The 27334-nt window shown below is 52.3% G+C and overlaps 1 protein-coding gene across 1 annotated transcript; it reads right to left on the minus strand.

Moving 5' to 3' along the window:
• Positions 1–15357: 15357 nt before the first annotated feature.
• On the minus strand, positions 15358–26618 carry SIK1 (salt inducible kinase 1). The gene is made up of 14 exons (XM_055414790.2): positions 26465–26618; positions 25904–26074; positions 25328–25444; positions 22713–22776; positions 22395–22556; positions 22094–22218; positions 21746–21869; positions 20940–21163; positions 20559–20705; positions 19969–20091; positions 19648–19864; positions 18861–19136; positions 17950–18184; positions 15358–17526 (listed from the first exon to the last, which is right to left on the minus strand). Exons 2-14 carry the CDS (start codon positions 26057–26059, stop codon positions 17160–17162), a joined length of 2337 nt encoding a protein of 778 aa, XP_055270765.2. The 5' UTR covers positions 26060–26074; positions 26465–26618; the 3' UTR covers positions 15358–17159.
• Positions 26619–27334: the final 716 nt, after the last annotated feature.

Raw genomic sequence — 27334 nt, forward strand, 5'->3', positions numbered from 1 at the left:
CCAGCACAACAGCCCTGCACGGGGCCCACCCTGCTCACCCTGATGCTGCGATGCCCGCCAACCAGACCCAGCATGGAGTTTGTCACCCACAGGCGGGGATGGAGGTGCGATCCTCTAGGATCCTGGCTGGGGTGTCCTGCTGCAGCTCACCCCCTGGCTTCGGCTTCCCACTGGACCCCTGTAGGCCTTTCCTGGGGCATCTCCTGACTTCCTGAGCTCCCGGGAGACTCTCCCTATGGAGGGACCACTGTGTCCTGAGGAGCAGACAGACTTCTGAGGACCCAAGGCCCCACACTCCATCACACTGCTGTCTCCCCTGAGTCCCACCCCGTGTGAACTGTGCTGGGAGGGGTGGGGTGCGGCCCTGGCCCCCGGGAAGCACTGCCACCCCCCAGGCATTCGCTGGCTGCCTTGGAGGGGTAACATCCCAAAGAGGTGCCCTGGAAGCCAAGGGCAGTGAAGATGGGTGATTAGGGGGTGCTGCCCAGAGACACCTCAGTGCATTTCCCCACGTGTGCGGGGTTTTGGCTGCTAGCAGGCGGGGGGCCCAGGGCTCTTCCCTGGGGGCCCCTGAGGTTCTAGAACCAAGACCAGCCCAGCACCTGCTGTCCCCTTCACCACCTTGTGACTTTCTGCCCCTTGCTCACTCGGCCTGCCTGGGGCAGATCACTTCCCTCTGCACTTTCATTTCCCTGTTTCCTGCCCATTTTCCCACCCTGCCCAGGATAGGCCCCTCACCAAGTGCAGCAGCAGCTCTAGGCCTGGGGAACGGGGCCCAGAGCAGGCCTCACACCTCAGGGATGCAGGGAGTTTGGGGACTCGGCATCCTTCCCAAATACACATCAGGGGAGCCACCAGCTGCCCCAGAGGGGATGGGACTTGGGGATGGGATTCAGGGCCAAGCGAGGGCCATAGTCGGGGCTGCTGGGTACACCACAGTCCTGGAGCCAGGCTAGGCAGACAGTGGGGTGCACACCCAATCCCCCACTGGCAGCATCCCTCCCACAGCCTCCCCACCAGGGGGCCACCCTTCCCTCACCATCCCTAAGACACCCCCACACGTCCATGGGGTCCCCACTGTCTTGCCCCCAGCCCAAGTAGACCAAGATGAGAGCCCCCAGCAGCCTGTGCTGCCCCCTCCTCCCAACCCTCCGGCTGGGAGGTGGGAGCCGGTTCTCTGTGGATGGGCAGCGGGAGTGCTGGGGGAGCCCCTCACCACAACTTCCAGCTCACAAGCCCCTCTCCAGCCCTGGTGTAGCCACTGGTCACAGTGTTGATGCCTTCCATGCCTGGGGTAGGCAGACCCTGTGCTGGGCCCACCTGCACCCCCTACCCTGCAAGAGTGGCCCTCGCTCAGCCCCAGCGTGCCCTGGGTCTCCCTGCTGGTGGCTCTCCCTAAGCCCAGGGTCCTTGGACTAAGGCTGCCCAGAAGTCATCACTGAGGACAGGGGGAGGCCCCGGAGCGATTTCCTGGATGAAACCCGGGTCTCCCAGGCAGCCAGTTCTGTTCACTCAGCAGTGACTCAGGGAGGGGACGGTGTTGTTTGGTCCAGCAGGAAGCAGTGTCTGGGGTCTCCTGCTGGGGTCTCCTGCTTGGGTCTGAGCTTTGGACCCAGCCTGGCACAACTGACCCCCTCCCACAGGAAAGCACATGGCACTGCTGGGCTGGAACCTCACTCCCCTCTAAGATGCAGGCTGAGAGGCCAGTGTTCCCAGGAGGTCGGCAGGAAGGGGCAGCTGGGTCCCATCCCCTCTGTTTTTCCATCCTCCCTCACCCACCCCAGTAAGACAGTGAGTTCTCTACAGATGCCCCTGCTCAGGCACTGGATGTGTGTCAGGCAAAAACATTGGTGTTTGGCAGGAAGAAGGGATCATTTCATTAAGAAAATACTTCTTGACCATGAACCTTTTGGTCCCCAAGCTCTGGGCAGGGTGGCTGTGATGGGCAGTGGATCCCCAACCTCTGGCCAACCCTGAACCCCCTTGCACCTCCGCCATGGGGCTGGGTAGCTGCGGGCATGTTGAATTCCCAGCGGCCGACGGCACGCCGCACCCGTGAGAGGCAATAATCACCGTCTGACTCAGGCAAAGACTGTCGGGGCTGTCATGCCTATTTCAGGAAAATTAATTATACCCCATATGGAGAGGGAACTCGCTCATTAAATGTCTCAAACTCACCGGCCTGGAATGCCCTGCACAGCATGCCTGCAGCTCTGGACACTGGACGGGCTGGGCAGAGCCACCAGGAGCCCCAGGTGTATAGGGGCTCCAGACCCTTCCAGCTGGGCCCTTATCCCTGCCATCCATCCATCACTGATGCAGGAAATGGGATCATTGCCCAGAGAGTCCTGCTGGGAAGCCAAGGCTAAGGACCAGCTTGCTGCTGGGGGGCTGTTGGTGGGGTTAACTCAAGAACCTGGCTGGACCCCTCATGCCCAGGGGGGCTTGTCACCCCTGAGGCCAAGGGTAACTCAGGCTCAGGAGGGTCCCCTTTGCCCATTCAGATAGCACTCCCTCATCCCCCTATTTTTCCTGTTCTTCAGGATCTTCTGATTGTTCAATGAAAAGAGATGGACAGTAGGTGCATGCAGGGACAAGGGCGGGAGCCAGGCTCAGCTGGCCCCAGGCTGAACCACCAGCCCCAAGTCTAAGGCCCCGCCTTTCTTGCCCATAGGAGTTGATAGTTGTAGCCTGAGAAGGTCAGGGACAAGCTTCCTGGTGATAAACAGCAGCAGCTCACATTGCCCATGCATGCCCTCCCTGTTCCTTGGGCAACTGGGCTCAGGAAGAAGGGGCCAGAGGGATATAGCCCAGCTGCTTGGCTGGGGAGTCGCTGCCTCTGCCCCCTACAGGCCCATATGCACCAGTCAAGTCCTACAGGCAGAATCATGCTTGGAGCTCCTAGAAAAGTGGACCCACTGGTCTGATTAATCTCCATCTCCAACTCCAGCAGTGAAGGCTCACGTTTCCCAAGGCACATGCTGTCCCAACTTTTGTTGCCATTGTTGTTTGTCACCACAAGAGGAAATCTTACGTGAACACTGCTCTTTAAGACATGATAAAAGTGGTGGTGTGGCCATATGTCCAACTAACAGGAGATAGACCAGGGAGATGTGCACTGCACCCCCTCCCCACATGGAGACAGGTGATGTAATTAAAATGCAGCTGTTGCAGAAGATGTAGGAAGAGGCCGTGACAAGGAGAAAAGAAGTGAGAAGATAAGCTGGAGTGAAGCACGTGTGGCAGGTGGATACCCTTGTGTCGCTAGTTACAGTAAATGTTACACAAATTAAAAGGCAGAGATGGTCAAGCTGGACAGAAATCCAGGATGCAACTCCATGCTGTCTACAGGAAACCCACTTTAAAAGTGGGCCAACATTGTAAAAATGGCAAAAGATGTACCATGCAACCACAAACCCAAGAAAGCTGGAATCTCAATATGGAAGTAGACCTCAGAACAAGGAAGATTAACAAGGTAATGAGGGACAGCTCATAATGATAAAAGACTCAGTTCATCTAGATGCAACAATCCTGAAAATGCAGGCTTGGGTAAGAGAGAGCTTCACATACATTACTGAAAAAATGAGGGAACAGAAGAAACAGACACAGCCACACTGGAATCCACATCTCAACACTCCTCTCTAGTGCAAAGAGAAAAGACAGAAAATCAGTAAATAGAGGAGAATTCAACACAGCATTCACCCACCTTGACTGATGTTTATAGAACACTCCACTAACAAGAGCAGGGCTCAAGCCCTTCTCAACAGCACAGGGAGCATCCACCAAGATAAACCACACGCTGGGCCACAAAACAAGGCTCAATGCGATGGAACGCATGGCTGCAGAGCCCGTAGACAATAAATGAAGACTAAGAGATGCTACAAACTTCAGAGAAATAAGGCCAACAACTCACTTTAAATGGACAAATGCCTTAAAAGATGTAAACTCCCAAAGTTCACTCAAAGATGAAATAGAAAACCTGACTATCTCGAAACTTATAAACGAAACCGAACTTGTAATTTAAAACCTTCCCACAAACCCCAGCCCCAAACGCCTTCACCGATGAATTCCATCAACATTTAAGGAGGAAATGGGACACCGGCCCCGGCGGCACAGACGCGGGGGACGCCGGCCGCGCAAAGAGGCGTGGCCGAGAGGAGCTACCCCACGCCTGAGGCCAGGCCCAGCGGCCGAGAGGAGGTGCCCGACGTCCAATAGGCGGTGGCTGCACGGGCGCGGGAGGGCCGAGAGGAGCTACTCCACGTTCAAGGTCAGGAGGGGCGGCCTTGAGGAGATACCCCTGATCCAAGGTAAGGTGCAGCGGCTGCGCTTTCGTGGAGCAGCTGTGAAGAGATATCCCACGCCCAAGGTAGGTGAAACCCAAATAAGACGGTAGGTATTGCGAGGGGGCATCAGAGGGCAGACACACTGAAATCATAATCACAGGAAACTAGTCGATCTGATCACATGGACCACAGCTGAATGTGGTCCACTGGAGAAGGGAATGGCAAACCACTTCAGTGTACTTGCCTTGAGAACCCCATGAACAGTAACAAAGGGCAAAATGATAGGATACTGAATGAAGAATTCCCCAGGTCGGTAGGTGTCCAGTATGCTACTGGAGATCAGTGGAGAAATAATTCTAGAAGGAATAAAGGGATGGAGCAAAAGCAAAACCGATACCCAGTTGTGGATGTGACCGGTGATAGAAGCAAGGTTCGGTGCTGTAAAGAGCAATATTGCATAGGAACCTGGAATGTTAGATCCATGAATCAAGGCAAATTGGAAGTGGTCAAACAGGAGATGGCAAGAGTGAACATAGACCTTCTAGGAATCAGTGAATTAAAATGGACTGGAATGGGTGAATTTAACTCAGATGACCATTATATCTACTACTGTGGGCAGGAATCCCTTAGAAGAAATGGAGTAGCCATCATGGTCAACAAAAGAGTCTGAAATGCAGTACTTGGATGCAATCTTAAAAACAACAGAATGATTTTTGTTCGTTTCCAAGGCAAACCATTCAATATTACAGTAATCCAGGCCTATGCCCCAACCAGTAATGCTGAAGAAGCCGAAGTTGAACGGTTCTATGAAGACCTACAAGACCTTTTAGAACTAACACCCAAAAAAGATGTCCTTTTCATTATAGGGGACTGGAATGCAAAAGTAGGAAGTCAAGAAACACCTGGAGTAACAGGCAAATTTGGCCTTGGAGCACGGAATGAAGCAGGGAAAAGGCTAATAGAGTTTTGTCAAGAGAACGCACTGGTCATAGCAAACACCCTCTTCCAACAACACAAGAGAAGACTCTACACATGGACATCACCAGATGGTCAACACCGAAATCAGATTGATTATATTCTTTGCAGCCAAAGATGGAGAAGCTCTATACATTTAGCAAAAACAAGACCAGGAGCTGACTGTGGCTCAGATCATGAACTCCTTATTGCCAAATTCAGACTGAAATTGAAGAAAGTAGGGAAAACCACTAGACCATTCAGTTATGACCTAAATCAAATCCCTTATGATTATACAGTGGAAGTGAGAAATAGATTTAAGGGACTAGATCTGATAGATAGAGTGCCTGAGGAACTCTGGACGGAGGTTCGTGACATTGTACAGGAGACAGGGACCAAGACCATCCCCATGGAAAAGAAATGCAAAAAAGCGAAATGGCTGTCTGAGGAGGCCTTACAAATAGCTGTGAAAAGAAGAGAAGTGAAAAGCAAAGGAGAAAAGGAAAGATATAAGCATCTGAATGCAGAGTTCCAAAGAATAGCAAGGAGAGATAAGAAAGCCTTCCTCAGCGATCAATGCAAAGAAATAGAGGAAAACAACAGAATAGGAAAAATAAGAGATTTCTTCAAGAAAATTAGAGATATCAAGGGAACATTTCATGCAAAGATGGGCTCGATAAAGGACAGAAATGGTATGGACCTAACAGAAGCAGAAGATATTAAGAAGAGGTGGCAAGAATACACAGAAGAACTGTACAAAAAAGATCTTCATGACCAAGATAGTCACGATAACATGATCACTGACCTAGAGCCAGACATCTTGGAATGTGAAGTCAAGTGGGCCTTAGAAAGCATCACTAGGAACAAAGCTAGTGGAGGTGATGGAATTCCAGTTGAGCTATTTCAAATCCTGAAAGATGGTGCTGTGAAAGTGCTGCACTCAATATGCCAGCAAGTTTGGAAAACTCAGTAGTGGCCACAGGACTGGAAAGGGTCAGTCTTCATTCCAATCCCAAAGAAAGGCAATGCCAAAGAATGCTCAAACTACTGCACAATTGCACTCATCTCACACGCTAGTAAAGTCATGCTCAAAATTCTCCAAGCCAGGCTTCAGCAATATGTGAACCGTGAACTCCCAGATGTTCAAGCAGGTTTTAGAAAAGGCAGAGGCACCAGAGATCAAATTGCCAACATCCGCTGGATCATGGAGAAAGCAAGAGAGTTTCAGAAGAGCATCTATTTCTGCTTCATTGATTATGCCAAAGCCTTTGACTGTGTGGATCACAATAAACTGTGGAAAATTCTGAAAGAGATGGGAATATCAGACCACCTGACCTGCCTCTTGAGAAACCTGTATGCAGGTCAGGAAGCAACAGTCAGAACTGTACAGGGAACAACAGACTGGTTCCAAATAGGAAAAGGAGTACGTCAAGGCTGTATATTGTCACCTTGCTTATTTAACTTATATGCAGAGTACATCATGAGGAACGCTGGGCTGGAAGAAGCACAAGCTGGAATCAAGATTGCTGGGAGAAATATCAATAACCTCAGATATGCAGATGACACCACCCTTATGGCAGAAAGTGAAGAGGAACTAAAAAGCCTCTTGAGGAAAGTGAAAGAGGAGAGTGAAAAGGTTGGCTTGAAGCTCAACATTCAGAAAACAAAGATCATGGCATCTGGTCCCATCACTTCATGTGAAATAGATGGAAAAACAGTGGAAACAGTGTCAGACTTTATTTTTTTGGCTCCAAAATCACTGTGGATGCTGATTGCAGCCATGAAATTAAAAGATGCTTACTCCTTGAAAGGAAAGTTATGACCAACCTAGATAGTATATTAAAAAGCAGAGACATTACTTTGCCAACAAAGGTCCATCTAGTCAAGGCTATGGTTTTTCCCGTGGTCATGTATGGATGTGAGAATTGGACTGTGAAGAAAGCTGATCGCCGAAGAATTGATGCTTTTGAACTGTGGTGTTGGAGAAGACTCTTGAGAGTCCCTTGGACTGCAAGGAGATCCAACCAGTCCATTCTAAGGGAGATCAATCCTGGGTGTTCATTGGAAGGACTGATGCTAAAGCTGAAACTGCAGTACTTTGGCCACCTCATGCAACGAGTTGACTCACTGGAAACGACTCTGATGCTGGGAAAGGTTGGGGGCGGGCGGAGAAGGGGACAACAGAGAATGAGATGGCTGGATGGCATCACCGACTCTGTGGACATGAGTTTGAGTGAACTCCGGGAGTTGGTGATGGACAGGGAGGCCTGGCGTGCTGTGATTCATGGGGTCGCAAAGAGTCGGACACGACTGAGCGATTGAACTGAACTGAACTGAATACCAACCTCACAGAAATAACAGGATTTAATACAACTTACAGAAACTGACAAGCTGATTCTAAAATGTATATGGAAATGAAAAGGATTTAGAAAAGCAGTAGTAATTTAGAGAAAGAACAAAATTAGAAGACTTACATTGCCTGATTTTATTTAGACTTAAGCTATAATATTAGCAATAGGGCTTCCCTGGTGTCCAGAGTTCGGGACACCACACTTCTTCTGCCATAAGGGGCATTGACTCAATCCCTGGCGGGGGATCTAGGATCCTGCATGCCACACAGAGCAGCCAAAAATAGAAATTAATAGTAGCAATAATCAAGGCAACATGGCATTGACATCAGATAGACACATTTATGTAGATCAATGGAACAGAGTCCAGAAGGGGTTCTTCATATTTATGATAAATGTGACCAATTAATTCAATGGGGCAAAGGAGAGTCTTTTCAATAAATGGTGCTGAAGCAATTGAACATCCACAGCAAAAAAATATACTTCAACTGCTATCCCAAACCATAGGGACAAGTCATCTCAGAGTGGATTCTAGACATACATAGAAAAGCTGACAGTATAAAGCCTCTGAAAGGGAACAAGGAGATCTTCTCGACATTGGGATAGGCAGAGGTCTCAGGACATAAAAAAGCACTGACCATAAAAGATAAAATGATAAGTTGGACTTAAAACCTGCAACTCTACTCTTCAAATGGAAGGTAGGCCATAGACAGGAGAAATATTCTGTGCGTGAATGTGTGTGTATATATGTGTGTATGTATAGATACATACATATGTGTGTGTTTATGTGTGTATATGTACATAGATATGCATACATTTATACACACATAGACAAAATACAATACACACACAAGATATAAGACCAATTTTATATGCAGAATATGCAATTTTATATGCAACTTAATGAGAAGAATTAAAACAACCTAATTAAAAACTGGCAGAGACATAAATAAGCTTGAAAAATAAAATGGCCAATAATCACATAAAAAGATGTTAAACTTCAATAGTCATCAGGAAAATGCAGGATGAAATGAGAATAGCAGATCTACTAGAATGGGTAAAATTATAAAGATTGAGGCTACCAAGTGCTGGTGATGATGCAGAGCAGCGGGAACACTCGTAAATTATGGGAGGGAATGTAAACTGGTGTAGCCACTCTGGGTCATAGTCTGAAATCTTCTCATAAAGCTAATAGCTATCATGCCATAAGTGCAGCTTCTACCTGTTACCCAAGAGAAACAAAACCTGTCCACACAGACTCACACACTCATAGCAGCATCATTTGTAATAGCCCCAAACTGGGAACAACCCAAGTATCCACTGACTGGAATGGATGAACACCCTCTCCTCCGGCCTGGCCACACCCTGGAATTCTACCTGGCTGTGAAAGGCTGAACTAGTGATACTCACGATACCTGCAAGGGTCTGCACACCATTCTGTCTACTGAAAGTCAACCAAATGGAGAACACACACTGTACCACCCATTGGTGGGAAATTCTAGGAAATGCAAACTGACACACACAGATGAGAGTTGGTCAGCTGCTGCCTGGAGCCAGGAGAGGACCTGGGGCCTCTCCGGGTGATTAAACGAGTGTATTGGTTTTGATGGTCGTCACACTATCTTTGGCTGATCAAAGCTCACTGATGACATGGCAGGTGGGTTTCACTGTGTGTCAAGCAAAGCTGACTGGTTCTCGGGACACCTCATTTCTGGGTTCTCACACCCCCTTCAAATCTCAGTCCAGGGCACCAGGAGTCCCAGACTTTTCACATACCCTTTGCTGCTGGAGATGGACACACCCACCAAAGGAGGGAAGGTACCTTGCCCTCCAGCTGAATCAAACCCCCTCACCCCTGCCCCGAGACTGCTGGAGAAGCGGTGCTGGCCTGGAACCCACTCGCAGGCTTCACCCTAGGGCACGGCTCCTCAAAGACAGTGGGGACAGAGCTCTGTCACCTGGGCCTCCTGAGTGACCTGTCTATTTTTTACAGAACTCACCTTCAAATAAATGAAACGATGATAATTAAAGAGTGAGTCAGACTGAGACTTGGGAGTTCCCCTAAGGGAGGGGGACTGAACACACACACTTTTTCTCCCTCCACGCTCCTTCTCCCCCTCCCCTCCTTCTTTTCTTCCCTCCCTCTTCTCCTCCCCAACCCCTCCACTGTCTCCAGGCACGTCTGTTTCCGTTTGCCTCCTCTCAACACAGATGGTAGCCCACAGAGCCAGACCTGGAAACCTAAGGTGGGTCCCCTAAAGATGTCTCCATCGCAGATAACCTCTTCAGGACCCCCCCTCCCAAAGTCAAAGTTCATGCTGCAGGCTGGCTGTGCTCTCCATGGGCATCTGAGGCTCCCTGATACTACTCTGGAAGGAAAATTAATGGGGGACTTCCCTGGTGGTCCAGTGGTTAAGAATCACCTTCTAATGCAGGGGGCGTGGGTTTGATCCCTGGCCAGGGAACTAAGATTCCATATGCCTTGGGGCAACTAAGCCCACGCACTGCAACTAGAGAAGCCAGTGTCCCACAAGTACTGAGTCCACACTCCACAAGGAAAACCCATACGCTGCAACTAGAGAAAGCCTGTGCACCGCAGGCAAGACCCAGTATAGTAAAAATAAAATTTAAAATTAGAAAACTAACGGACTAACAATTTTTCCTTCCACCCCAAGCAAGCCATTCAATATCACATTAATCCAAGTCTATGCCCCAACCAGTAATGCTGAAGAAGCTGAAGTTGAATGATTCTGTGAAGACCTACAAGACCTTCTAGAACTAACTCCTCAAAAACATGTCCTTTACATTGTAGGGGACTGGAATGTAAAAGTAGGAAGTCAAGAGATACCTTCAGTAACAGGCAAGTTTGGCCTTGCAATACAAAATGAATCAGGGCAAAGAGTAACAGAGTTTTGAAAAAAAGAACACACTGGTCATAGCAAACACCCTATTCCAACAACACAAGAGAAGACTCTACATATGGACCTCACCAGATGGTCAATACCAAAATCAGATTGATTATATTCTTTGCAGCCGAAGATGGAGAAGCTCTATACATTCAGCAAAAACAAGACTGGGAACTGACTGCAGCTCAGATTATGAACTTCTTATTGCAAAATTCAGACTTAAATTGAAGAAAGTAGGGAAAACCACGAGACCATTCAAGTATGACCTAAATCTAATCCTTTATGATTATACAGTGCAAGTGACAGATTCAAGGGATTAGATCTAATAGACAGAGTGCCTGAAGAACTATGGATGGAGGTTCGTGACACTGTACAGGAGGCAGTGATCAAGACCATCCCCAAGAGAAAGAAATGCAAAAAGGCAAAATGGTTGTCTGAGGAGGCCTTACAAATAGATGAGGAAAAAAAAAAGTGAAAGGCAAAGGAGAAAAACTCTCCATCTGAATGCAGAGTTCCAAATAGCAAGGAGAGATAAGAAAGCCTTCCTCAGTGATCAATGCAAAGAAATAGAGAAAAACAATAGAATGGAAAAGACTAGAGATCTCTTCAAGAAAATTAGAGATACCAATGGAATATTTCATGCAAAGATGGTCACAATAAAGGACACAAACTGGATGAACCCAACAGAAGCAGAAGATATTAAGAAGAGATAGCAAGAATAAACAGAAGAATTACACAAAAAAGATCTTCATGACCCAGATAACCACGATGGTGTGATCACTCACCTAGAGCCAGACATCCTGGAATGCGAAGTCAAGGGGGCCTTAGGAACCATCACTAGGAACAAAGCTAGTGGAGGTGATGGAATTCCAGTTGAGCTATTTCAAATCCTAAAAGATGATGCTGTGAAAGTATTGCTCAATATGCCAGCAAATCTGGAAAACTCAGCAGTGGCCACAGGACTGGAAAAGGTCAGTCTTCATTCCAATCCCAAAGAAAGGCAATGCCAAAGAATGCTCAAACTACCGCACAATTGCACTCATCTCACACGCTAGTAAAGTCATGCTCAAAATTCTCCAAGCCAGGCTTCAGCAATATGTGAACCGTGAACTCCCAGATGTTCAAGCAGGTTTTAGAAAAGGCAGAGGCACCAGAGATCAAATTGCCAACATCCACTGGATCATAGAGAAAGCAAGAGAATTCCAGAAAAACATCTATTTCTGCTTTATTGACTATTCCAAAGCCTTTGACTGTGTGGATCACAACAAACTGTGGAACATTCTGAAAGAGATGGTAATACCAGACTATCTTACCTGCCTCCTGAGAAATCTGCATGCAGGTCAAGAAGAAACAGTTAGAACTGGACATGAAACAACAGACTGGTTCCGTATTGGGAAAGGAGAACGTCAAGGCTGTGTATATTGTCACCCTGCTTATTTAACTTCTATGCAGAATACATCATGCAAAATGCTTGGCTGGATGAAGCCCAAGCTGGAATCAAGACTTCCAGGAGAAATATCAATAACCTCAGATATGCAGATGACACCACTCTTATGGCAGAAAGTGAAAAGGAACTAAAGAGCCTCGATGAAAGTGAAAGAGGAGAGTGTAAAAGCTGGCTTAAAACTCAAATTCAGAAAACTAAGATCATGGCATCTGGTCCCATCACTTCATGGCAAATAGATGGGGAAACAGTGAAAATAGTGAGAGACTTTATTTTTCTGGGCTCGAAAATCACTGCAGATGGTGATTGCAGCCATGAAATTAAAAGATGCTTGCTCCTTGGAAGAAAAGTTATGACCAACCTAGACAGCATATTAAAAAGGAGAGACATTATTTCACCAGCAAAGGTCCGCCTAGTCAAAGCTATGATTTTCCCAGTAGTCATGTATGGATGTGAGAGTTGGACCATAAAGAAAGCTGAGCACCAAAGATTTGATGCTTTTGAACTGTGGTGTTGGAGAAGACTCTTGAGAGTCCCCTGGACTGCAAAGAGATCAAACCAGTCAATCCTAAAGGAAATAAGTCCTGAATATTCATTGGAAGGACTGATGCTGAAGCTGAAACTCCAATAATTTGACCACTTGATGCAAAGAACTGACTCATTGGAAAAGACCCTGATGCTGAAGGCAAGAGGAGAAGGGGGACAACGGAAGATGAGATGGTTGGGTGTCATCACCAACTCGATGGACAGGTGTTTGAGCAAGCTCCGACAGTTGGTAATGGACGGGGAAGCCTGGTGTGCTGTAAGCCATGGTGTTACAAAGAGTTGGACATGACTGAGCAACTGAACTGAGCAAACAAGCCAGTTCCTCTTAGGTCAGGTTCTCTGGGGGAGATGAGCCCTCAGCTCCAGCCCAGAACTTCCGTCACTCTGTCCGCTCCAAATCCTTCCCTCTGTCCCCTCCCCAGAAGTCAGTCTCACTCAAACTGACCATGTTTCTGAACACACAAAAATGCTTTCTCCTAACGCCGGGTGGGCTCTGGAGCACTGTCCCCTGGAGCTCTGGGCAGTAAAATCACATGGATATGCCAGTGCTGCAGGAGGAATCAGCATTTTCAACAGAAGCAGACAGATGGAGCGTGGCCTGGGCCACTCACTACACTGGCCTTCCTCCCTGGCGGACATGTGTCCTCTGGCTCTGGTGACCCTGTAGGTACCCTGAAGGGCACTTCCTTCAGGGTCAGTGTGTTCCTGGGAGCTCCCCACGTGCCAGGTGCTGTGCTACACGGTTCACAGTTGTTAGTGTTCTCATCCCCCCGAGAGGAAGATGGCTTTGTGAGACACACTGCACTGAACATGAGGCAGCCAGCCACAGCACGGCCGCTGCCCACGCCCAGGTGTGCCACCGTGAGCTAAGGACGAACCACAGCCTCGCCACACCCCGGGCCCCCCCAGGAATGCACACAGCCATGGCACTGACACCTCGTGAAATGCCCGAGGGGGGATTGTCCATGGAAGAAATGCTGGGAGAGCAAGCCGTAGCTTGTGGGGCCAAAGCACCCTTCACACACTGCAAGCCTCACAAGTCCCGTGGCTACTGGCCTCCTGTTCTGGGGACGGGAAAGGATTTGTGAGCAGATCTATAAGCCCAGGACAGAGTCCTGACATCCTGCAGGTCTACATCTCTCCCTGAAAGCATCTTTCTTCTTCTCATTTTGGTAAAATACACATAAAATTTATAATCTTAACCACTTAAGTGTATATTTCAGTGGCATTGGCTACATTCCCTTTATTGTGCAACAATCCCCACCACCCATCTCTGGAATTTCCAGCATCTAAAAACTGAAACTCTGTCCCCATGAAACACTCACTCCCTATCCGTGCCCAGCCCCTGGCTGCTGCCATCCTGCTTTCCATCTCTATGGGTCTGACTCCTCCAGGGACCTCTGGTAAATAGATTGCACAGTATTTGTTCTTTTGCGCCTGGCTCTGTCACTGAGCATCATGCACTCCAGGTTCATCTGTGTCATAGCAGATATCAGAATCTCCTTCCTTTTTAAGGCTGAACAATATTCCATTGCTGCTGTTTAGTCGCTCAGTCATGTCCAACTCTTTTGCGACCCCTCAGATTGTAGCCCCCAATCTTCTCTGTCCACGGAAATGTTCCGGCCAAGAATATTAGAGTGTGTTGTCATTTCCTTCTCCAGGGGATCTTCCTGACCCAGGGATTGAATCCACGTCTCCTGCTTGGTAGGTGGATTCTTTACCATTGAGACACCTGGGAATCCCAGTCCAGTCTTCTCAAGTGGCGCAGTGGTAAAGAATCCACCTGCCAATGCAGGAGACACAAGACATGCAGGTTCAACCCCTGGGTCGGGAAGATCCTCTGGAGTAGGAAATGGCAACCCATTCCAGTATTCTTGCCTGGAAAATTCCATGGACAGAGGAGCCTGGAGGGCTACAGTCCATGGGATCAGTCTCACACGACTGAGCACAAGTGTGCATAGGCACACACACACACAGATATTCCATTGTGTGGACGGCCCACATTCTATCAATCCACCCACCCACTGATGGACACTGGGTTGCTTGGACATTTTGGTTCTTGTGAATATGCTGCCATGAACACGGGTGTAGAAATAGCTGAGACCCTACATCCAGTTCTTTTGGGTCTATGCCCGGAAGTGGGATTGCTGGATGATATGGTCCTTGTTTATTTGAAGAACTGCAGTACTGCTTTCCACAGCAGCTGGACTATTGCTGTGCCCACAAGCAATGCAAAAGGGGTCCCATGTCTGCATCCTTGCAAATGTTTTTTTTTTTATAATGATCATCCTAATGGGTGTGAAAAGGTTCAAGAATTTTTTTTACCAAAAAGAGTTGCCAGGTATCAAAGTACCCTTTGTTTGCTAGCCTTACTGCTAGAAAGTGGTGACACCAACTTTAAAAACTGGGAAATAGTTTGGCTGTGAGATTCTTCCAAAGCCTTGATTTACAGGAAGGCTGAAGAGGGAAGTATGAATGGTGCCCTAGAAGAGAACAGGCTGCAAACAGACCTGGCAATTAAGAAATCCAGCTGATTAGCAGCACTGCCACCTGGGCTCAAGGGGTCTGAGAACCAGTAGGCCCACCTCCCAGCCCAGACCAAGCACCTTCTGCTCCTAGCAGCTAAGAACCTGGGTCTGAGGCTCATCAAGGCGTGGGAGCTGGCACCTCGCCCTCTCCTCTAAGACCTGAGACTCATTGAACCTGGAGGGAGCAGCTTAGAAGGAAGGAGCCCACAAAGAACTGGGGGAAGAAGTCAAGGTTTTTTCCCCAAATGTTTTATTTAAATATTAAATTAAAAAACATACATCCACTAATCATTTGGCATATATTCCTCATGTGAACATAAGAAATAAAATAATTCAGTTATGGTAAAAAAAAAAAAACAAAACAGAAACAAACCCAAACTATGTACATCTTCATCACATAGCACGGTGCCTAGGACAGGCCCCCGCATTCAGTTCGCAGGACAGCGCTGCCGAGAATCCTACAGCACACGCGTCGCACACGCCGGACACAACACAAGACACGCCTGACAGCGACGAGAGAAAACTGCGGTGAGTAAAGTGCTTGTCACAGTTCCGAGGCCTTTGATCGATGGCATTCAAACAGATGCGTCGAGGGGTGGGGGGCGGCCTCGTGGGGGCTGATGGTGCCTCTGGAGGGGGCTGAGCTGGAGCCCCAGGGCCTCCGGCACGCTCCTGGTGCGAATCACGTGAGGCTTGGGTGACTTGGCAGCCGCCGGGCGCACGGAGTCCTTTGTCCTGATCCCGAAGCAGCCCTGGAGCAGCAGCCGCATTGGCAGCAGGGCTGGGAGCCGGGAACACACAGGCTGGGCCGCCTCCTGGGCCTCAGCAATCTTTGGCTTCTACAGGGGCCCCCTTCCCGGGCCAGCATCGCCCGGGTCGGCACCACTCGGGCCTAACGCTGCAGGGGGCGAGAGCCGACGTGAGCTGAAGGCACCTGGGTTGGGGGGGGTGGGGGGGGTGGGAGCTGCGGCTCTCCTGCTCAGTCCAGCGGCTACCACCTGAGGTTCCCTGCCGGGTGAGCGCGCACCTGTCTGCTGCCTGCGGGCCCCGCCTCCACCTGGACCTGGCGCCAGGTGCGTCGTCACGTTACCAGAGAGGGACGTTCAAACCAGGAACACAAAAATGTAGTAAAAAGTATAAAAAATAAGTAGTGTCTGCTTGTCTCCTATGTATATACATGTACAGTATCTGCTTTAAAAAAGGAACAAAACTTGAACAACACTGACCTGACCTCTCCACCGAGCGTGGGGCCCGGACAGGGTGGGCTGGCCCCCCACAAGCAGCCCCACACCGGCCCCCCATCACAGGCTCGCCGTATTGCACGTTCCCCACCCCCAGTCAGCTGTTCTTTTTGGACCCTGATAATGAAATGCATAAAAACTTAATTAGCAGCGGAAATAAGAGGTGCAGGAGGAAGAAACCTCCCTGGCTGACTCCCTCAAGGGCGCCCAAGTGACCAAGGGGAGCCTCCATCCACTTCACTCCACCTCAGTCAGGTTCCTCTCTGCAGCCCCTCCGAAGAATCCTGGAAAACTAACTCCCGAGCTGTTTATACAACATGCTCTCGAAAGACAAGAAAAACTATCTTCTGGGTTCTGATTTCAGGGGAGAGAATTCCAAGAACTCTAGATCGTCTTCTCTTGGACTGGAGGTTAGAGCTTTTCAAAGACTGATACATAAAGCGGAAAGTTCACAGTTTTCAAGTGAAGCGTAAGTGTTTCAGGAAGTGGAGAATTGTGAAAAAAAAAAAAAAAACAAAGTACTAATCCACACGCACACATGCACATACACACACAATGGAGACACACAGCTCACACCATGGTTTCCTGGGGCCAACTGGCCACCCCGCTGTGACCCGGCCCATACCACTGCCGGCTCCACCCACTGCCCTCCTCCCCATCCCATCCACCGGTCCCAACAACAGGCCCCTGGATTATTATTTTTCTTCAAAAAGTTTCCAGTCTCTACTCGGAGTTACAGTTGCTCAGTGCAAGGGGAAAAAAAATAATAATAATAAACTAAAAAATCCAAAACACCAAACATATTGCTTGTTTCGCTTCTGGAAAGTTATTGGCTTTGCGTCAGGAACCATCTTCACATACTCTGAAATTATTGCTTCAAGAAGTCAGCTGCTCCAGCGGGGGCCCTCACTGCACCAGGACAAAGGTGCCCAGCGGGCCTGAGGTCAGGTCTTCCATCTCACAGTCCCCGTGGGGCAGCCCCGTGGGCTCCAGGCTCACAGGCAGCATGGCAAAGTGTGGCTGGGGGCCCACTGCGCTGGGGCTGGGAGCTGTGGAGCCACTGATGTGCAGGTGTGCATCCAGGAGCTGGGCGGCCGAGGCCACCGGGGAGATGCCAGCCTGGAGCAGGTGGGGCGGTGGCAGAGGGCTGGGCCCCAGCCCCAGCTCCTTCTGCAGTCCTGACATGTGGAGGGCGCCGTCACAGGGAGCAAGAACCAAGGGGGCTGGCTGGCAGCTGGCTGGGGCCGTCGTGTGGTGCTGCAACTGGAGCAACCTGGCCGGACCAAGGGACAGGGGCAGCAGGTCAGTGCTGGCCGGCTGGCGGCTCATGGCTCCCCCCGCCACCCGGCCAGACTGCTACACGATCAGGTTTCCACCTGCCAGCGCTGGAGGGCCTACCCCGAGGAACCGCGGGCTGGGGCTGCTCAGAACACGCCATTCTGTGTGTGACTAATCCCTGAGCAATTCCTGACATTTCCTTCCCCCTCCTGCTTTCGGAGCAGCTCAGAGATGCCAACCAGACGTGACATTCTTACTCGCTGCCCCCTCCCTCCCCCACCAGCCGATGCACCCCACCCCCGCCCCCAGCCACAGGGAAAGGAGCGCACAGCTCTCCGGAGCTCAGGGCTAACGTTATTCAGGAATCCCCGAGGTCTGTGAGCCCTGCCCAGGTCTCAGCCGGTGCCCACAGGCCTACCTCTGCTGCTGCAGCACCTCCTCCAGCATGCCCCTGCCCTCCCAGCTGTCGGCTCCACCGCCGTGCAGGCCTGGGCTCTGTGCAGGCAGCTGGAAAGCATGCGGGCCGCCCCGGGAGGCTCGGCTGGAGGACGAGGGCTGGCACACCTGGCGCGCCAGCCCCTTGATCTTGTTCAGCCCCAGGAACCCCTTGGTCCTCGCGTTCTTCCTCAGCTGCTGCCGGAAGGCTTTTAGTCCTGGGGGAGGCAAAACCAACATGTGTCCAGACCTGTCCCCCAGCCCAGAACCAACGGCCTGTAGCTCGCTGGGCCTTCCAGGCAGTGGGAGGAGTCAGAGGGGGCCGCATGGTGTGACATGGTGGGATGAGGAAGTCAGCACTTTCCTACAGGGTCAAGTGGCCCTCTGGTCACCCCATCACTTCACAACAGCCCCCCTCCTACAGTTGGGACATCATCCCCTTTTAGGGTTTGGTTTGGGACAGCAATTCCAGCCCTGAAGAAGCATACATCTGGGCAGACAGTGGATCCTTTGTGGAAGGCAGGAGTGAGCAGTACAGGGGGCCTCAGCATCCCATAAGCCCTATTGAGAGAGCCTGATGTAGACTGCCTTCATGGTGGGTGCCTCCCTGACCATCCCTCCTCCAGGTTGGGACCTGCTGCCTAGCGTCTAAGCATCTCTTGGGCTTTTAGGACCACCTTCTAGAGACCACATGAGTTTCTCCTAGAAGCCAGGGCATGTAGAACCCAGGCAGCAGCTTTGGCCTGCTCGGGGGGCACTGCTGCTCTACCAGAACTGCCTGGAAAGAGGGGAGCCACCTGCCACGAGGAACCAAGTGATGCCCTGCCCCCAGGGGCGGTGGGTACACTCTGGTCCCCCGGGGAAGGTGAAAGTGGGCACGAAAGGGAAAGTCACCTTGAGTGAGCGAGGTGTCTGACGCCCTCCGGCCCTCCTGGAAGCTGACGGGCAGCAGGGCAGCTCCTCGCAGGGCCCCCTGCGCCTGCAGCACAGGGGTGGCAGACTGGGTACCCAGGAATGGCGAGGCCAGTCTGAATGGGGAGCAGGCGCCCACCAGCCCCTGAGCAGCCAGGTGTCCACTGAGCCCCGCGAGGCCATCGCCCGCAGAGGTCAGGCAGCTGTCTGAGCTGGTGCCTTCACAAGGACTGGCCGCGGAGGGCGAGACGATAATACCTGCGGGGAAGCGGGTGCAGCTGAGGCCCTGGTGACCCTGAGGCCAGACCCACCCCCAGTGCTCAACACTTCACCATGAGTCTAAGCACTCATGCCTCTGGGGCTCTGCATCCTCTGCAGCGTCTCCTGCCAACCCGGCCCTCTGATGGGGCAGACAGCTGTATCCCCCACCACCCTTACCCTCAACTCTGCAGACAAGAAGTCTGACAGGCAGAGGCTACCAGAGTCCAGGGAGCCCTGACAACCAGCACCGCAGGGCTCCACAGCTGTCAGTGGAGCCTGGACCTGGGACACAGAGGGGCCTGGGCCAAGGAGCTGCCCTGCCGGCCTCTGAGGATGGCTAAAGTCCCCTCCAGCCTTGATACTCGGGAGCTCCCTGTGAGGTCTAAGTACGGTCCATAAGGCCTCAGGTGCTCCAGGAAGGACAAATCCAGAGCACTGTCATCAGAAGAGGCTGCCCCGCCCCTAAAACCACCTGTCAGGTGTGCGTGTGGCCCCTGGGGACACTTACATGGGGGCGCGCCCGGGGAGAAGCAGGTGGAGACCTCGGCCAGCGTGTGCCTCCGGCCTGTGCTGCTGGGCAGGGGCTCCAGCACCTCCTGCTCCTCGTCCAGGCCCGGGCCCGGTCTGGCCTCCTCGCTGATGGCCGTGTCCAGAAGGCTGCTGGGGGAGACGGAGCGATGCCGGCACACCCCGCCGCAGCTGGTGTCCACGGGGAACAGCAGGGGCTGCAAGGGACACACACAGACCGTGAGGCCAGGCGCAGGAGCGTCCCCACTGCTGGGAACCAGGCGCGCCCACCCCAGACGCCGCCCGCGAGGTGCTCACACACCTGCAGGGAGCTGTGGAGGTCATAGTCTATTTCGGCCTGTAGGACAGACTGCCCCAAGGTCTGGGGCTGCGTGCACAGCAGGGCAGAGCGGAGTGCGTCTCCAGGGAGGCCTTCCTGAGGCACCTGCGGGCCAGCAGACGAAGACAGAGGCCGTGAGGCACCAAGGCAGGGAACGACCGCCGGCAACGCAGCGTCATCTGACGGACCCGGCTGGTTTCTGAGTTAACGGGCCTCGGCCGCGACCAGACAGGCTCAGCACATGTGTACCCCCTCTCCAATGCCTGCTGAGCAGGGAGGCCAGGAGGAGCGGCCGGGAGGTGGCAGCAGGGGCAGTGAAGGAACAGGGGGCTGATGGGCAGGGTCCGAACCCCAGCAGAGAGGCTGGCACCCCCTCCCCATCATGCCATCTGCCAGCGGCTCACACAGGACCCCTGTCCAGTGCCTAACAGGTGAGGGGACGTGACCTCAGGGCTCAGCCTGCACCCCCTCCTAGGGGTATCTGAGAGGGGGACTCCTAACTTGGGGACACAGTCCAAGGCAGAGACACGGGGGTGGGGGCATGGAATCAAAGGCACTCGCTGCCCCCTCACCTCGAAACCACTGAGGTCTGTGCTCCGGGGCCTCTGCTGCCGGGCAGGGCCAGGGCGAGCTGGCTGGGCGAGCCGGTACTCCTTCAGCCGCTCCACAAGGAGGTAATAAATGGCTGCAAAGTGGTTGTAGCTTCTCTTCTGCAGTGACTAGGGGCAGAGAAGGCGGGGTCAGAGAGGGGCTGGCAGAAGGGATGGTCCCTGACGAGACCACTCCGGGGTTATTCTGGGGCAGACCAGAGTACCCTTTCTAGCGGAAAAGTAGCCCTTAAATGAGCCATGCTGCTCCGATTTTAACCCGGCTGGCCAGAGCCAGCTTCTCCGTTCAACCACCCAGGGAAGGCGCCCTCCCTACCCACCACGGCAGGCGGGCAGGTGGCTCACCTCCACCGTCTTCTTTCGGTCGACGCCCAGCGTCTGCATGATGCCCAGGGCCTGTTCGTCATAGTCGCGCACACTGGAGGTGTAGCCAAGCAGGGTAAAGGCTGGGCAGGCTGGCAGCAGCAGCGCCGGATCGGCCTGCATCCACCTGTGCTGCCGGATCTGGGCGATGCTGATGCGCTTGGAGGGCTCCACCACGAGCATGCGGCGGATCAGCGTCTCGCAGTCTGGAGGCGGGAGCGGAGCACTGAGTCTGCACGTGGGCCACCCGCCTGTGCGTTCCCACCTCCCGCCTGGGCTCCTGCAAGGCACACGACTTCCCGGCACATGGCAAGCAGACCAGTGCCATCCCAGAGAACTCAGAGGCCAAGAGAACCGCCACCAAAGAGAGCCACTGGCTAAGGGACTGGCCCCTGGAGGACATGGTCCTCAAGTCCACTAGACTGAGAGCCACCCGGAACCCCCATCCTGTCTGTTACCAAGCAGCAGTCAGAGTGGAAGAGAAAAGCCCAGTGTGGGGTGGATGAGACTCGGGGCACTGGGCCCCAGCCGGCTGCCCAACAGCCTGCAAAGGGACAGGCCAGCCCTACAATCAGGGCCCATAAGCAGCCTCACAGGCACCTGGTAAAGACACGGTGGCGACACGGGACTGGCTGCCGGGCCCAACAGCAGACTCAGAAGATGGCCAAGTAGGCCTTGCAGGAAATGAATTCCTCCTCCTCCCCTCAGACTCTCATCCGAGGTTACCCAACACATGGCCAGCAGGCTGCCAACCCCATGTGCCCAGAGGAGGCCAGGTCCTCACCTACCTCGGGACATGAAGAAGGGGATGCGGAACCGACCCTCTAATACCCGCTGCCGCAGCGCCGGCAGGCTGGGCCCGTCGAAGGGCAGAGACCCACACACGAGGACGTACAGCACAACGCCCAGGCTCTGCAGAAGGAGGACCAGCTCAGCACCTGTGCCCAGGCACCAGATCCCCCCGCCCTGTGCACCCATGCCCCCTCTGAGCCCCCTACCCTGCGCACCCGCATCCCCTCCAGACCCCCTCCACGCCCTGCACACCCATGCCCGCTCTAAGCCCCCCACCGCATGCACCCGAATCCCTTCTGGGCCCCCTGCCCCACGCACGTCCCACATGCCACCCAGGCTCCTACCCAGATGTCCAGCTGGGGGCCTTCGTACTCCTTCCCCTCGAAGACCTCCGGAGCTGCGTATGGGGGGCTCCCACACCACGTGGACAGAGGTTCTCCTGAGTTGTAGAAATTTCCAAATCCAAAATCTGAGAGGCAAAGAAACAGGTGATGAAGTTGTGGCGGAAACAGCAAGGTCGAGGTTTCAAAGGCTCGTGCAAGAAAGCATGGACCCTTGGCAGGCAGGTACACCCCTCAGGCAGAGCACACTCGCGGCCCCTCACCCACAGGCACCCCTCCCACTGGGCATGTTTCTGGCCCTCACCCGCCAGCTTGATATCCATGTTGCCGTCCAGCAGCAGGTTCTCCGTCTTTAGGTCCCGGTGGACGATGTTGTGGCTGTGGCAGTACTCCACGGCTGACAGAATCTGCCAGAACTTCTTCCGGGCTTCACTCTCGCTCAGGTGCCCATTGGAGGTCAAGTAATCTGAGGAGGGACAAAACGAAGCTCTAGCCCCAAACCCAAGAGTCTGTCGCTCGGGGTACAGAGAGAACGCTGGTGAGACCCCACCACTGGAGGGGCGAGTGGGAACAAGTTACTACCATTTCTTTCCAACAGATATCAAAAATCGGCATGGCTTACCAAACATTTCTCCATTTTTTGCAAATTCAGTGACAATGTACAGCATATCCTTCGTTTCCATAACCTAAAAAAACAAAGACCTAACGTTTAATCACATGAAAAAGGAACATACCAATGGTATAAAGAATCTGCTTGAAACCCTGTAAATTTTTAACCTCTCCAGAATAAGTATATTTGTTATTTAAAAAAATAGGGAAAGAAAAGAAAAACTTTCCCAATAAAGAGACAAAGGGACTTCCTACTCAGGAAGTTTTTTTAAAATCAGATGTGAGCTCCTCACTAACCTGTCCACCCCAATATGCATCTGCTTCGAAAAACATCTGCTCGGACTGCAACTTGCCTCTACCATAATTTTAACTCACTTTCCTCACCCAAAGTGAAGGCTCTGCAGGCCCCAGGAGTGAAATAGATGGTGAGAGTTCTGCGAAGCCTTTCCACTAGAAGCTGAGCAGACAACAGATTATCCATGCCTAGGGCCGGCACAAGTTGAATAATAGATAAGAAGGTCCCTCCCTACTTGCGTTACTGACCTGATACATTAGGCTGAGAGAGGCTGGCTTTGCCAGGTAAGCTATGAAAGACCATTCTCTGTACAGCAAACCGCTCAGGGTGTGTGTCAATAACAACAGCCAATGTCAAACACACCTTAAAGGTTCGTTTACTGAGCCGAGAATTTTATTTCATGTTGAAAAAAAGATTTTTTTGAGTTTAAAACATAACTAAGAAACAAGGTCAAATTCAAATCTTTGGTACTGAAAGGAGTAAAACAGACTCATGTACATGTATTTTAAAATATTTCATTTTTTTAACTCTTTATTGAATTTGTTGCACTATTGTTTCTGTTTTATGTTTCAGTTTTTTGGCCTCGAAGTATGTAGACCTTAGCTCCCTTTACAGGGATCAAACCCATAACCCCTGCATTGGAAGGCAAAGTGTTAACCACTGGACCACCAGGGACTATTTTAGAGGAAGTTATCCTTATTTAAAAAAGAGCTCTTTGAGGTTCAAAATGTAATTATTCCTTTAAAAAGTTACTTTGAGCCATAAACTTAAAGAGAGGAGCAAACACAATGCAGTTTAGCGACAATTGTAACTGCCCTGGACCTGTGTGGCTGAGGGACTTAAAAAGTTTATCCCTTTCCTCAGTTTAAAAAAAGAAAGGCAGAAAGATTTAAGAGTCAACATGTTTGAAGTTTTAAAAAAAAACGTCGAGGAAAGAGTTGAAGTGTCTCACCGAGGTTCTGGGGCCTGGGCCAGCTGAAAGCAAATTAGACACTAGTGTCAAAATGAGAACTGTAAAATAGTTGCTGCCCACTGAGCCCGTTTCCCAACAGCAGCTCCTGGAGCGGTGAGCAGACTCACCCCCAGAAAAGACCTCAACGTGGATCCCAGGGGCCAGGCGTCTGGCTACCCGGGCTCCTCCTGTCCAGGGTCAGCAGAGGACAGGAAGACTGGGAAGGCCCTGGCTCATCCCCCCCGGCAAAGTCAAAGGCAGGCAGGCTTTAGCCCACTCCTGCGGAAACGGGGCGGGCACATTGCTCAGGCACTGACATCAGTGACCGTGGAGGAAACATCTTATCTTGGCCTCACGACGCAAAAACGACAACAGAAACAAAACATGAACCGGAGTGCACATGACGTGAGCTGTGCACTTAACGACGCCGAGTACTGTCATTAGGGGAACATGAGCCCTGTGACTCCCTCATCCTTCACTGTAACCGAGGGCAGCAGCCCTCCCCAGGGTCCCTTCAATCACAGTGCTCTCTCCACCTCGCTTTAGGGCACACCCCCCACACACACACCGTCCTCTGTTCATCGCAGACCCACAGGGTTTCGTGAGACTCCTCAAAAGGAACTTCTACCCAACACAACTGGGTGAATGTAAAGAACACATCCTTCCAAAGTGGATCTAAGTTCATTCCACAGAAGTGGCTGGCTAAGGAAGAGACTGCTCTGCTGTCCTAATTAAATCAGCACCTAGTTTCCAAAGGTACAATTTATTAGTCTCAACAGGAGAACAAAAACGAAGTCACAAAGCAAACCAACAGGCGGACAGGGTAAGGTACGTTCTCAATGTGGATTAGATGTCAGGTTCCCTGCTCTCACCCGGGCACAGGTGTTTTATGTCTCCATTTCTTATGGGAGGGTTGAAATAGAAGAGACAAATGCTCCCTGCTGCCTTGGCATAAGTAAGTTTACAAAAACTGGTAAGAGCAGCTAGTTTTAAAGTTTAATAAAAATCTGCCGAGGTGGAAGTGTCTAGACTCAATTTTGTCCTTTCACACTAAATGGTTGACTCTCAGCAATACAGAAATCCTTTTTTTGTTTGTTTGTTTTCATAGTAAATTTAACAACTGACCTCTACGCATCCAAAACTGCAGCAAGTAACAATATCAAATAAAACTTTAACGAAGCAAATCTGGATTATGATCCAAAAGCAAGAAAAAATAAGTGCACAGCTCACAAAAATCAATCTCTTTACCTTCTACAGTCAACTCCCTGACTCTCACCCAGAGAGACAACCTTCAGAAACTGTAGACTTAAGTTGTTGAAAATTAAAAAATGACACACTTGCTAGAAGTAACAGTGGAATGCACGCACACTAGAATCCTTACCTGATAGAGCTTTATAATGTGAGGATGATTCAGAAGCTTCATGATCTGAACCTCTCGATAGATTTTCTCCAAATTGCTTGAATCTAATCGTGCTTTGTCGATTATTTTTATTGCAACCTACAGATTATTAATAAAGAATATTTTGTTGAAATAAAACTCTCTGCCTTAAGCTAATTTACACACTTCATTTCTTGCAGGTTAATTTCTAAAACACTTTATGTCCCCAAAGGTCACAAAAACTTAGGGAGGAAAATAACAAAAGTAACCAATAATATTACTTAAAAAGTCAAAGTTCAATAAATGTCTTAAGTCTCTGCAGACTCATTTTACAGGCTCCAGCTGCACTCCTGGTTGTTTGGTCATTATCCTCTTTGATAGTCCCCAATATTTGTACAAATTACGCATAATCATAGCATATCGCATTTTTTTCTTTACCAAACTGATGAAAACTGTCCGTTTCGACCTTGGGACGATGGACCCCACAAGCAGGGATTTCACCAGCTTCCCCGGCTCCAGGGAAAGGGGGTATCCACCCGCGGAGGGTCCACCCCGGGGTTCCGCCCCCACCCCACGCACCTGCGTTTTGGTGACTCGATGCCGGGCCAGCTTCACCACCGCGAAATTGCCCTTGCCGAGGGTCCGCTCGATGTCGTAGAAGCCCACCCGGAGAGGCTTCTGCTGGCCCTGGCCCGAGCCCGCAGGGGCCGCGCTCAACTCGGACATGATCACCATGGCTCCCGGCCGCACCTGCGGGCGGGGGGCGCGCTCAGCTCGGTGCCTGCAGACCCGACCCCCGGGCGCGCGGACCCGCGGCCACCGCCCCCGCCGGCGACTTGCTCCACCGCGAGCCCCGATCCCGGGGAGCCTTGAGCCCCGCTCCTACGCCCGCCGCCCGCAGTCGGCTCCGCTCGGGCTCCGGGTCCCAAGCCCCGCGGGGCGCGTGGATCGCCGCCCGGGCCCGACTCCGTCCTGAGCCCCGGACCCCCGCTCCCACGGCCCCCCGCTGTCTGCAGCACAACAAAGGGGAAGCCGGCGGCGGCGCCCCGGCCCGAAAACCCCGCGCGCGCACCTGCGGGGCCGCCGAGCCCGCAGCCCCGAGCCCGGCGGCGGCCGCCCGCCCACCGGGCCGCGCCTCACCTTCGCCGCCCTCGGAGCGCCGAGGTTGGGACGCCGCTCGCCCCGCGGCCCCCGCCGCCCGCTCGGCCGCTCGCTCTGCCCGGCCGCCAGCTGCTCCGCCGCCTGCCGCCCGGGCCGCGCCGCATGTCAGCTCTGAGCCGGGAGCCGCGCTCTCCAGCCGCACGCGCCGCCGGCCCCGCCCCCGGCCCCGCCCCCGGGACCCGGGCCCGCCCCGTCACGCCCCCACGCCGCCGGACCCGCCCACGGCGGACCCGCCCACGCCGCCGCCTCCGGATTGATACATCCCCATTGACGTCCTTTTGACGCCAGAGCGACGCGCGGCCGAGCGCCAGGCGGAGGGAGAGCGAGAGATCGGGCGGTTGCCAAGAGACTGGCGGCTCTGACGCGCGCGCTGATGAGGCCGTCGCCTTGGCGACCTGGGGCGGTGACGTCAGGGGCCCCGGCCGCCCGAGGCCCGCCCGCGAGCGCCCGCGCTCCCGCCGGCGCGCGACCCCTACCGGACGCCTAGGGCGCTGCGGACGGCTTAACCGTTTTGTCCCCGGGGAGAGCCTGCCCTTCCTCATACGCGCGCACAGCCGCCTTCGCGCTGGTCCGCCTCTTCTCGCCTCTTCCCAACGGGCTTGGTTCTAGCGCGGTGCTGAAACTCCTTAAGTGCAGCTCGGTTGCGGCTGCGTCCTCTTCAGACCCCTACTCCCGGGTCCCCATGATCGGGGTGCGGGTTTCACGTGTCCCCCAGTTTCCTTCAGAAGTGCTCGGCCTTGGAGCCTCAGGGGAAGTACCAGGTGGGGCCCAGGAAACCTCACAGACTCGCAGAATGTGGCCATACGGGGTGCAGGTGACAGTAGGCCGGGTCTCACCCCCCAAATTGGT

Source organism: Moschus berezovskii, chromosome 1 (genome assembly GCF_049115385.1).
Source record: "Moschus berezovskii isolate FMDL1 chromosome 1, NW_MosBer_1.0, whole genome shotgun sequence".
Taxonomy (NCBI): domain Eukaryota; kingdom Metazoa; phylum Chordata; class Mammalia; order Artiodactyla; family Moschidae; genus Moschus; species Moschus berezovskii.

Coding starts and splice junctions, on each gene's coding strand:
- SIK1 (XM_055414790.2), bottom strand. CDS start 26,059: ATGGTGATCATGTCCGAGTTGAGCGCGGCCCCTGCGGGCTCGGGCCAG. Junction 21,164..21,745: donor CCCCTTCTTCATGTCCCGAG/GTAGGTGAGGAC, acceptor TCCCGCCTCCAG/ACTGCGAGACGCTGATCCGC. Junction 20,092..20,558: donor CAGACCTCAGTGGTTTCGAG/GTGAGGGGGCAG, acceptor GCTGGCCCGCAG/GTGCCTCAGGAAGGCCTCCC.